The sequence below is a fragment of the Heteronotia binoei genome, chromosome 8 (assembly GCF_032191835.1).
Source record: "Heteronotia binoei isolate CCM8104 ecotype False Entrance Well chromosome 8, APGP_CSIRO_Hbin_v1, whole genome shotgun sequence".
In the NCBI taxonomy this organism is placed as follows: Eukaryota; Metazoa; Chordata; class Lepidosauria; order Squamata; family Gekkonidae; genus Heteronotia; species Heteronotia binoei.
Genome location: NC_083230.1, coordinates 50,795,977 through 50,808,380, shown reverse-complemented (window position 1 = coordinate 50,808,380; position 12,404 = coordinate 50,795,977). Strand labels below are relative to the sequence as shown.

General features: G+C 45.4%; 1 protein-coding gene across 5 annotated transcripts in view; it reads left to right on the top strand.

The window, feature by feature from the left end:
- The first annotated feature begins 1,443 nt into the window (after window positions 1–1,443).
- ZFC3H1 (zinc finger C3H1-type containing) overlaps window positions 1,444–12,404 on the top strand; it is an 80,032-nt gene continuing 69,071 nt past the window's right edge. For 2 of the 5 annotated variants that reach the window (XM_060245081.1, XM_060245077.1), the window contains exons 1-4: window positions 1,444–2,165; window positions 7,823–8,242; window positions 11,304–11,365; window positions 12,169–12,367. In XM_060245081.1, coding sequence (XP_060101064.1) covers window positions 1,622–2,165; window positions 7,823–8,242; window positions 11,304–11,365; window positions 12,169–12,367 — 1,225 coding nt within the window. In that variant the 5' untranslated portion in view covers window positions 1,444–1,621. The remainder of the gene's footprint in view (window positions 2,166–7,822; window positions 8,243–11,303; window positions 11,366–12,168; window positions 12,368–12,404) is intronic. The other 3 variants (XM_060245080.1, XM_060245078.1, XM_060245079.1) reach the window with 3 other exon arrangements.

The window sequence follows — 12,404 nt, the reverse complement described above, 5'->3', positions numbered from 1 at the left end:
TGGGATTAGCCACGTGCTTGTTCCAGGCATGGTCCCTTCGAAGTGCTGGCGGCCTGCCCTGGCGCTGAGTTAGCTCAGCGCCATTTTCCTCGCCAAAGAGGTGGCTGGTGGTGGCGGGGCGCTTTACAAAGCCTGAAATTTACCAGCGGTGGAGAAGGGAGGGAGAATGAGACAGGGGCCGTGATGCCGCGGGGGGGGGGGCGGTGCCAGGTCCCAACCCTGCATTTGGGAAACACTGGCCTAGGCCTTCTTTATGTAGAGCAACAATTCATTTTTTTCAGATCCTCAGAGAGTTCATTGCCATGAGGTGCCATGTGGAACTTCCAGTGACCAGTATGAGGGAGTGAGAGCGATAACCTGCTCCCCTTCACACCTGATACCTTGTACCACTAATGAATCACATGACACCAGGGAGGGAAAACGGCTACTTGGGCCCCATTTGGACATTATCACTTAGGGGTGTACTCACTTTTGTTGCCAGCAGTTTAGACATTAATGGCTGTGTTTTTCGTAATTTTGAGGGGACAGCACATTTACACTGTTATACAAACTGTAGACTCACTACTTTACATTGTAGCCATGTGTCATTTCTTCAGTGTTGTCACATGAAAAGATATAGGTACTTAAATATTTACAAAATGTGAGGGGGTGTACCTTGAATGCAGCATGTTGGGATACAGTACCAGTGCTACGAATGAGTGTTATAATTTGTGGGTTGTTTCACACCCTCGCTTTTGTTTTATTTACTGTAAGAAAGACAAAGCTATTGCTTCTCAACAGAATTTTTTAAAATTAAAGAAGTTGAAGAGGAGCCCAACCATACTTGCTTTTAAAAGCAAGTATGTGAAGAATGCCATAGGGAACAGGGAATATTCCAGTTTTCTGGAACAAGAATCCTAATCTTATTTTATGTTGCTGGGTATTCTTTGAACCGCAGGAGAGCCAATGAGCGCATATGAAGCTGTTTCACAAAAACTTGTATCCTGTAGTTACCCAGAGGTCTCCTCCTTGGAAAGATGAAGCTCCTCACCTCATATTACCCCAGACCCATAAACTTTTCAAAAGTACTAATTCCAAAATTTTACAGTTTGGCTTCTCCCTGGAAAAAATATAAGCATTACTGGAATTCTTAAAAACTGCTTTAAAGACACCCACCCGTGGCACACTTGAAGTCGATTCTGCCGGCCTCTAGACTAGACTAGACATAAACTTCACTGAAATGGCTACTTTCCTTAACCTTTTCCGCACAGCAGGAGCACCGGTTCCGTTAAGAGACCGTTATTTCTCCCTGCCTGTCGACTGAAGCAGAGAAGACCTTCCACAGCCCGGGACCGTTGCCAGGCAGCGAGGGGACTACAATTCCCATCATGCCGTTCGCCCCCCGTTTATGATGTTTATTCCCCCCTCCCGGTCCTTCTTGGTGGCAAGGAAGGGGGGGAGATCTCGCGAGAGTTTCTGTCAGTGAAGGGGAAAGGGTGTTGTGGGCGTACAAGTTTAGGGTCTGTCCGGCCCGCCGCGCTTTTCCAGGAAAGGACTCGAAACTGAGTAGGAAGCCTGTGGGCGGATCGGCCCGAGCCGCTTCCTCTCCTTTCTGCTGGCCTGTTGGCGTCGACTGACCCCGATGGCGGCGGCTGAGGCTGAAGAGAAGGCGGCGGCACCGTCGAGCGGCCTCTCCCCGAAAGAGGAAGGCGAGCTGGAGGACGGAGAAATCAGTGACGACGACAATACTGAAGGGCCTCCAGAGCCTAGTAACCGAGGCGGCGGCTCGAAAGGCCCCTACGCTAGGCGTAGGCCTCCCCCCGACCTCCGCAGCAGTCTTCTCCTGGTCTCGTCCCGTCGCTTTTCCCATTTGCGGCACCAGCCACCGCCGGAGCTCGGGCACATGCATAGCCACGGTGGCGGATACCGGTTGAAGGAAGCTTTCCGGCCGCAGCCGCCTTCTTCCTCTACTTGCTCGCGGCTGCCACCCGACTCTGGCCCCAGGCTGTCGTTCTGGGAGCGCAGCCACAACGCGCTGGACCGGTTTCGTTTCCGAGGCAGGCCTTACCGGGGCGGGGGCCGCTGGGGCAGGAGCCGGGGAGGCAACCCCCCTGGAAGGCCCCCGGGAGGTGGGGGCGGCGGGTACAACAGCAACCAGGGCTGGCGAGAGTCCTCCCCTCGGAAATGTATCCTTGCTTCGTGAGCCCTGACCTGCAGCTGCGGCCTTATCTCGTAGGAAATGGGGTGGCTTGCTTGACGGGCCCGTGGGAACCTGCCCATTGATTGTTTAAACTACAGTAGCTGCTTGACCAAGGCGGAACTGGTCGTAGAGAGCAATCGCTCTATCGTTTGCTTCCCTCAGAGCAGGCAACAGCATAAAGGGCAAAAAAGAGTTGCAGGTCTTTTTTTTGTATTCATGGAGGAAGGGAGGGGCTGGCTGAGCGCAGTTGTAAAAAGCTAATGTGAGTTTGGTGTGTTTTTCAGAGTTGTAGAAGTGAGATTATTTTCTTAGCAGATGTTGTTTGGAAGGACTTTTCAATTAGACGTGCATAAAAGTTGGTGTTTTGAAAAAAACAGGATGTCAGGTGTGTATGAAGCACATAGGTTTATACAAAGTGTCGCTAAACTTCACACACTGGATATACGATTGTGTTGTATTCTTAGTTATGTAACTGGTAGTGTGGTAGGGAGGCTTATCAAATAAAGAGTTATCAAAGTATGCAGTAGAAGAGTAAGAGTCCAGTAGCACCTTGAAGGCTAACAAAATGCTTAGTAGGGTATGGACTTTTGTGAGTCACTGCTTCTTCTGATACCTGGAGAAGTATCTGAAGAAGTGAGCAGTGACTCAAAAGCTCATAACCTACCACAAATTTTGTTAGTCTTTAAGGTGCTATTGGTTTATTATTTTCTGCTGATTCAGAGAAACACAGTTACCCATCTTGATCCATCATCAAAGTGATTATAGGCATTTGTCAACTTGTTGCAAAATCTGTGTATACCTCTGTGGTGATTTAATTAAAATGGGAGCAGTGTAGAATACACTTACTAGATAGTGCCCAGTAGTTAGATGTAGGTTTGTTTGCACATATGTATTGAATTGTAGTGCATAGTCAGTGTTTCTTGCTAAACCTGTGTTTGTAAAATCCAAACAATGTCTACAATAGAGTAATTCGGTTGTAGTGATTAGGTATTGGTTACATTTACAATGAACTAGGTTTGAGAGAGCCTGTGATGTTTAAGTGATGTTCCAATTTGTATCTTGAGTATTAAAGAGGAGCAAGTGAATTGTTGGAAGAAATGTAACTACTGCAGCCTTACCATTTTTTTGCTCCTTGGTCAGGGTGTGGCTCTTGCCCTGTGCTCTGGTTTCAGTTTTGTTTATAGAATACAAGAAATTTTGGATTCTGACCTATTATTGATTTGCTTGGACTGTGCAAGCTATATTGTAGTTTGCTCATCAGTTGATTGTTAGGAAAAATCTGTTTCTTTAAAGAAGTTCTAGAATTACAGCTGAAGTTTCCTGCATATTACTCCCCCCACCATTTCCTGTTTTTATACTTGCTGAAAATGACAGCCAATTCAATTTGATTCCTTCATGTATAAAAAAGAATAGCTGCTTTAAATGAACAAAGCATTGCACAGCTTTTCATTCTATAGCAACTAGTATGGTCTAGTACATAGAGTGGCTGGAGAGACATGGGTTCGCATTCTTACTTGACTGTAAGGCTAGGTTGAAAGATAGCATGTGATTCACGTGGTAGTGATTTTATTTTTGGCAGTTAAAATATAATTCATCACTGAGATCTTTGGAATGAGAAGCTACAAATGATAAACTTGAATTGCCTTCAAGTAACTTTATGTAGACATGCAACTGCTATCTGAATTCAGCTTCAAGTCCTTTTGGTCATCACAGTGTATGCTTATGACTGACTAGGTGTGGCAGTTGCTGTTGATTGACTTCCTCCCAGCTGATGTTTCCCTGCAGCTGTCATTTGTCATTTCATAGCTGAGGATTTGTTCAGCACATCAGTAAGTTACTGTATTTTTTAAAGATGCTCAGTGACTTCATGTACCCTGTGTGCTGTAGATACAATGGTCTCATGTGGGTGGGCTGGGCCTTTGTTTCTTTCTCAATGCTTTCTATGAAAGCTGAAATTTTTGTACTTTTAAATTGGTCTTGTAACAGTCACACAGGGAAGGTTGTTTTAACGTGCATAAACTCAAATATAGATTTAAGAACTGTTTAATACTACTAGTGTGACAAGAGATGGAAAGGCCCAGACAAGGTGGGGGGAGGATATCATTCTGAAAAAAAGATTGTGGAATATTTTCCTTTACAATGATAATAATATGATTATGACAAGGGTGCTCATATATTTACAGCACAATCCTGAGCTGCAGTGGCCAGCTGCCATGCAACCTTGGTGTCACTAGTTGCTTCCCTAAGGGGCAAGTGACACTGTGGCAGAGTGGGGGGAAAGTGTAGCTGGCTGCTTGCCAGGACATGTCCATGGCAATTCTGCTCCAGTGTGGCCTCGTGTTGTGTCAGAGCAGGAGCAGCACAGGGAGAGCGGCACTTTGGGTGAAGTCCAGTCCCAGGCCAGATGCAGTTGCATGTCACAAGTCCCATTCTCCTCTCCCACCCTGCCCCCTGACAGCGACCCCTACCAGTGACAGCCACATGGTCATAGTAATCATCAGGAAACCCTGATGATTTAGTGTTCCCATTGCTTCTTATACACAGATGCCTTCCCTCCTGGATGCCAGAGGAATGCCTTCCTGGAGCAGACCCACAGTTAGGAGCACTCATTAGTGATCCCCCCAATAGGTTAGATCATTCTCCTCTTCTCTGTTCCACGCTCACAACCCCATAAGGTTAGTTAGGCTGAGGGTGGGCATCTGGCCCATAGCCATCCACCTAGCTTCCATGATACAAGTGGGGAACAGACTCTGGGACTCCCAATTCCAACCTCACGCTCTAGGTACCATGATGAGCCAGCTTATTCACCTAGAGTGCCTTCTGGCCTCTCCCCCTTTCACAAAGAAGCCTGTGAGATGAGCGAGCCCTTCCTCTTAGACATTCCCTCAGTGAGCCCATAGGGGGAATGGCAGATGGGGTGGGGCAGGGGGAGGGGTGGAGCTCATGTGATGTAGCATGGAACAAGCAGCAGAGACAAAGTTGGGACACAACATAGACGTTATTGCACTGGAATCCATGGCAAGGGGCAACAACTTTGTCCACTTCCACTCTGGGGGTTGAGGATGCCCAGCATGGCATGCATATAAGTGGGATGGTATCACAGGTGGAATTTGGAAAGGCTTTCTGGATGCCAAGCTCCACTTCAAGAGAAGGGCTGGAACATCTGACTGAGTAGAGTGTGGGGTGTGTGGGACTTGCCACACTCACAGGCCTATCTGTTGAATCTCCACCTGCAAGACAGAGCCATGGAAACCAGGCATGATGCCTCAGCCATAGATGTCTTGTCTTGACAGAGTCTGCAAAGGCACGTGATGGAATCATCCAATTCACACTCATGTTGTCTTGTATTGAAGTGCTCCAGGATTTGCTTGTAATCCATCCACTGCAGCAGCTCAGGGCTGTAATTCAGCAGGAGAATTATTTTAAGGGACACTTGCTAAACTGATTCACCACAAGCAGTGGAGCAGCTGCCAGACACATCCTGTGCCCTGCAGAGGATGGGAACCAGACAAATGACAGACTATCTCACGGAAAACTTTCCAGGGAAGGTTTCCCATGGTATGTCGGGCCATGGTGCCACATGGCCAGGGCTTGTCCTGCCCTGTGATTGAGCTCAGTGGTGGGCTTGAGTGCAGGAAACACTGTCACAGCGCTCAGCCTCAAGGGAAAAGGAGGAGCTGGTTTGGAATGCTTGCCTGTTAGTACACAGGTGTCCCTGTGAGTCGAGTCTCAAGGTTGCATGTCTGCTGGGCTCTGAAATGGGAGATATGAGCCACAGAGTATAGACTTCACTGTTCTTGAGCATCAATGCAAAGTGCTTGCCCTGTAGTCCTAGGTGCCCTCTCTGTGTGTCTCCCACCACCACTTCTCACTCTAAGTCTGCACAACGGGGAGCTCTGAAACAGAGTCCTGTGCCATGTGCCCTACCTACTAAGTTGTGCAATGTCCTGGTGGAAGTTTTTGTAGGATGAGGGGCTGTAATGGGTGCTAGGGAAGGAGCTTGGTTGCCCTGGGGAGGGAGGGGATTGGCTGAGACTAATCAGCATCCATAGCTCCTCCAAGGCTAATGAGTGGGGATGCAGCAGGAAAAGACTTTATTTTTGTGATCCATGGGTGGCTATGGGCTACGCCACTTTTTTGCTGGTGTAATTTTCTGCTTCTGGCAGGGGGCATTCCAAGGCTGAAAGTGCTCAGGGAGCTGGCTAACTGTGGCCATTTCCCCAACACCGCCCACGACTACACCAGCACAGAGGCCTTAGTTGTGTCACTGGACCCCACCACCTGTGAGCAACAGTGTACACAGCAGGCCTGTGCTGATGTAACGCCAGTTACTCCAATGTAGCTGAGACTTTTGCTGGCGTAAGGGTAAGTTTGCTCCCAGAGTCTTTCCCCCCACCCCCAAGGATTGCTCTTATGGTTCCATGTATAACAAAAAATACAATTTTAAAAAGTAAATTCAGTTAGTTATTATTTTCTGAATAAGCTGTATTTTTAATATATCAAACATGATACTTCTGTGTCAAGCCAATTTATGCACACTGTATTTTATGTTTTCCAAATAATTAAGTGACTTTCAGTCTGTAAATAGTGCTAATATTGGATTTTTTTTTTTAATTTTTCTGAAAATTTCTGGGGGGCAGGGATGGGGGAAAACAGGTTTTTTTCCATGGCCTCAAAATTTCTAGAAATTTTACATCTCTAGATTAGCTGTAGAATTCACCTAACTGAGAATCTGTTCCTCCTAGTCGTCCTTTTTTAAAAAGACAAGTTTTAACATTTGCTTTTAAACATGCTTGAACATTTGAGAATAACACCTGTTGAAATCAGAAGCCTGTAGTTTGATTTACCAGAATTCCTAGTGATCTTCGTTGTTCTTCAGGTCTGGGAAAACCAGAATATATAGATGGGAAAATTGTAGAATATAATACAAAATAAATCTTAACCATAGACTTTAGTGTGTCTTAGCACAAAAATATACACTTTGTTTTTTAAGCACAGTGTACATTGTGAAAGCAACTTCACCCCAGAGTCGGAAACAACTGGTGCTAGCACAGGGGGACTACCTTTTTAAGTACACATGCCATCCTTAATATCACAGAGTGCTGAGCTTAAGAAATTTTCATTCTTCTCTTTAAACTAAATGCTAGGAGCTGATGGCTTTCAAACAGAACTTCAGATTTAGGAAAACTGAGGTTTATCTGACTCTTAAATTGATATATTTGTCATAGTGAAGCAAGAAAATATATCTTGGTCGTGTCCAGCATTATTCTGATGTTCTTTTGTTTGAATTTAGTGATTTATTGGATAGACCCTGTATGATGATATCACTTGGGAATAGTTGCAGGCAAAGTAGGCATACCTCAGGGTGGAAGCAGTCAAGGCTTGTTATGACAGTGTTTCTTCCGAGAGGGCAGGGATTCTCTGTAAAGCACTATGGTGGCAGTACTTGTAATTAGCCTGATCTGTCTGGGGGTGGGGAGAGTGGGGAAAAAGCTGCTTGGAATGAAAGATTTTGCAGGTGGCCACAGAATAAAATTATGCCTGGAGGAAATTTAAATTTCAGTGGCTATGTATTGTTCATGCTGGCTTGCTGGTATTAAATGACATACGTACTCCATGAAACTTCCTTAATAAATGAAGCAGCTAAAACATTTGTAAAGTCACCATCTAGAAAACAGAATTATTCATGTAAAAATGATAATGCTGTGGAAGAAAGTTTTGAAGATCTACTGCTGAAATATAAACAAATTCAACTAGAACTTGAATACATCGATAAAGATGAAAAACTTGCTCTGAATAACAAGGACGAAACTCCCCAGCAAGAAGATAATAAAACAACCAGTCTTGAGGACCAAATTGCTATAGATCATGTCAGTATTACAGTGGATACTGTAAGTGAAGTGTTTCCTGAGGAGAAGAATCAAGTATTAACCTTTCAGGCATTTGAACTGAAACCTCTCAGGCAAAAACTGCCTACTTTAGCTGAAAGAAGCAAGCTGAAGAAAGCAAAAGATGGAATAAAGCAACATTCACAAAAATCTGAATTACTGGATTCTAACCATGGTAACATTTGTTTACTTGTATTCAACGTCACAATTATGGAATTTAATTTATACCAGTTGGAAACCTGCTTTTTGCTGACAGAAAAGTAACTTTAGATCAGGGGTGGCCAAACTGCAGTTCAGGAGCCACATGTGGCTCTTTCACACATACAGTGTGGCTCTCGAAGCCCCCATTGCCCTGTCAGCCGACTTTCTCTCTTTCAGGGTTGCCACTTTCTGGAAAGCCAGGGAAATTGAAATTGGTCTGAAGTCAGGGAAAGTCAAGGAACTTGTGATTAAAATATATTCCAGCAGTGAATTTTTGACCTACTGCTGCAAGAGCATGATCTGTTCTTGTGCAACTGGAATAGAGAACTAGCAGAATACAAGTAAAACTTAATGATGCCTTTTCCCAGCTCTACCTATTTCTCAACTCCACTCCCAGCAACCAGCCTAATGTGTTTGTTGAGCTCTGTCCCTGCATGATTTCTGGTCTGCCTGTAGCATTTGCAAAGCAGGACTAGTTTAAACATTTAGCAGTGTACAAACTTTAAACATCTAACTGTTTTCATCCCTACCTGCTAGTACTGCATTTAACTTACATATAAAGATAAGCATGTTTTTGGGTCATGCTTGTGTATGGAATGGATGTTTTGTCCCCTGCTAAACCCAGCACGGAATTGCAACTGAGTTTTGCTGCTGTTGGATTTCAGACAACTAGCACTTTCTACTCTGCACCATGCAAAGTAAATTCTGCAAATGTGATTGCTTGTTCCTGCTGGAGTTTACAGAATACCAGCTCTCTCACCCTCTTTCCTGACTTCTCCCGTGCATAAAGGTTGCAAATGAGGGTTGTCTGCTTCTCTAGAGTGAAGAAACTCCACCTCCTTTCTTGCTGCTGATCTGCTCATTATGCTTTCTGGAACCAGAAAGTGAAAGTGAAACTTTCCCAGCTTTGGAAAGTTCCTGCTTGTTAGCGTTCAGAGTTTACTTGAGTTGAAGTTTGTATCTTGGTGTAATTTTTGGTGCACTTGCAAAACAGATGTTATTGCAGTTAATGTTGAAAGAAGCTGATATTAAATCTCCTACTTTGAGAAATATTTTTGCAGGAAACTTTCATTAATGTCACCTTCCCCCTTGGGTTTCCTGGCATTGCCATTGCCCCATTGGGCCCTGGTTATCCCTCCCCTCCGGCCGGCGGTCTCAGAATTGGGAGGAGGCTGGGTTACGTCACCCACTGCTCTCCTCCCCGGCTGCACTTCTGGGCTCTTCCCACTCTTTCTACCTGCAGCACCTGTCTCATGTCAGCCTTACTTCCTCCCCAACCTCCTTCCCCGACCACCTTTTATTGTGCTTTTAGTGCTCCCCCCTCCTTTCCCCATGCCCTCACCTTTGGCCCTGTCCCCTTTGTAAGCTGGGATGCCGTGGGGGCGTTGCCTGTCAGGCGTTCGGGCCTCTTAGGCTCTGGGAGAGCCGAGTGCTATGCGGGTGGGTCTTAGCATGGCTCCTTGCTGGTATCTTTGCCCCCAGTTTTCCTGGGGCCTGGATGCTTCCTCCTCTCGGGCCTCTCGAGTGGCCCTTGCCACTCTTCCCGAGCCCACAGCCTTGTTCGGCACATACCGTGGCCACCTGGTTCCTGCTGGGACATCTCTTCTGCCTCCAGCAAGAGGGTGAACTGGACCTGCTCCACTGTGCGGGCCACTTTCTCAGCCCCTGAGCAGGTAGGGAGCTGGTCAGTGTGGGCCAGGGAACCGCAGCTCTGGACTATGGGGGGTAGTGGTGGGTTTCCCTGGCCACAGAGCGGGGGACATCTGCTTGAGTCCTGACCCAGGCAGGTTGGAATAATTAAGCCCTGCATTAATGCAACACAACCTATTCATTTTTTAACTTGTGGTTATAATTGAATGGTGGTCAGGGAAATTGACAAATGTTGGTCAGGGAAATGAAAAATAAAATTTTAGTGGAAACCCTGTCTAAATCACTTCTCTAAGTCAAGCCAGCCGGCAGCTTGGAGAATGCATTTAAAGTTAAAGTTTGTTTCCTTCCTTCCTTCCTTCCTTCCTTCCTTCCTTCCTTCCTTCCTTCCTTCCTTCCTTCCTTCCTTCCTTCCTTCCTTCCTTCCTTCCTTCCTTCCTTCCTTCCTTCCTTCCTTCCTTCCTTCCTTCCTTCCTTCCTTCCTCAAACAAGTTTGGCCACCTCTGCTTTAGATGATATGTATAGATTTGTAGTTACAGTTTGAAGACCATTACTGATTATTTTTGGATTTATTGATAAATTTAGAGTAACATTTTGAAGATGAGATAAAAGGGGTTCTGTGTCATTTTTTGAGTATCCTTAGCACATGCTCTGTCCTTTACTCATTCATAGGGATTATGTGAACAAGTTGTAGTTGCTGAAGCTGGAGTATAAGAGAAGAATGGAGAAATAGGCACACTCTATATCAGTAGGGCCATGTATTTTGCTGTCATTCTGCCTTTGGAAAAAAGTTGTGCATTCTGGGAAAGGGAGTGTGGACAGAGAAACCCATCCTACACATGACTGTGGGTGCACAGGTGGTTTGGAATATGTAGAGAGCCTTATGTCTTTAAAAGCATATCACTCATTCTAGAGGAGAATGCATTTCATAGTAGCTTTTTCCAGCGTTCCCCAGTATTTCCATTGGAAGGATGGGGCAAAAGTCATCTGGGGGGCAGTATCCCCTCCCACACATACACACTTTTGTCTGTGTCTTCATATCTCTATTGTAGTCTGGTTTCTCTGTAGATTGCATAAATCACATATCTCTGTTTGTGGGTAGGCTGCCTCTTTGGCTGTTCTTTCCACATTGTGCACACTGTGTTGGATATAAATAAATTTAACAAAGGAAAACAGATGTCTGGAGGAATCCGTGCTTGTTACCAGTCTTAGAGCTTTGCACCTTGAAACACTGAGAAAAAGATGCCAAGGCAGTGGAACACTTTCTATAATAATACACCCACTACTTTGTATATTTTGAAATAAGTGTAGTTTTTGATATGCTTTAATTCATTTGTTTCCAAGTGTTTGGCTTTGTCATTAAACTTTGAAAAATCTCTTTGTATCAGCAGCTGATGAAAAAGAACAAGTAGAGCAAAAACTTAGTCCTTCAGATGCTGCAGCCATGAAGGTAAGGAGAACTATTACTGTAGCCCAGGGGTGGGGAACCTTTTTTCTGCCAAGGGTCGCATGGATATTTATAACATCATTCGTGGGCCATAAAAATTTATCAACTTAAAAAACAGTGCTCTGCTGAGGTAGAATGATTCAGGCCAGCAAAATTAATGCAAATAATTGTTTTTCTATTTGAAGTCATGTGGGGAGAGCCTAATTTGGCGCACGCACGCGTGCACACACACACACACGGCCCGCTGCCCTAGGCAAATGCATAGGTCCAGAGCTTTTTTGTAGACAAAGCCCAACAGGAACTCAGTAGCATATAAGACCACATCCCCTGATATTAGCATATTAGGCCACACCGTCTGGGATAATCAAGTGCAAACTGAACTGTGACAGTAACTTTTCCAGGCCCTGTAGCAATTCTGGCCGGCCAGCCAGGCCCCAGGGAGGCTGCTGCACAGTACATCTGGGCCTTGTGATCCCTGCCTGGCCCTGGGGAGGCTGCTGCACAGCTCAGCTGGACCCCACGATCCTCGCTGGCCAGCCAGACCCCAGGGAGTTTCAGTCCTGCAATCCCCGAGGGCCACACCAAGTGACCTCGAGGGCTGTATACGGCCCTCAGGACGGAGGTTCCCCACCCCTGCTGTACCCTATAAAATCAAGAAGTGTCACTTGGTTTTGTCAAAATGTAGACTTGATGTTAGAAAATCTTCCTTCTGTTAAGTTTCTAATCTTTGAGAGGGGGTACTTTTTGGTCAGTTTAGTAATGAGTGCAAAGCTTAAGAGATTGTTATCCTTTTCTTCCTACCAAAGAAGTTGCTCGATGAAGAAGAGGAGATGTCAGAGTTGCAACTAAGGCTTCTAGCTCTACAATCTGCTAGTAAAAAGTGGCAACAGAAAGAGCAGCAAGTGATGAAAGAAAGCAAAGAAAAACTAACGAAAGCAAAGACTGTACAGCAAAAGGTCAAAACTAGTGCAAAATCACACTCTGCCAAGAAAACTAGCACTGCAGGTAAATCATTATAAACTGGTTTGCAGGGGCTTTCAGA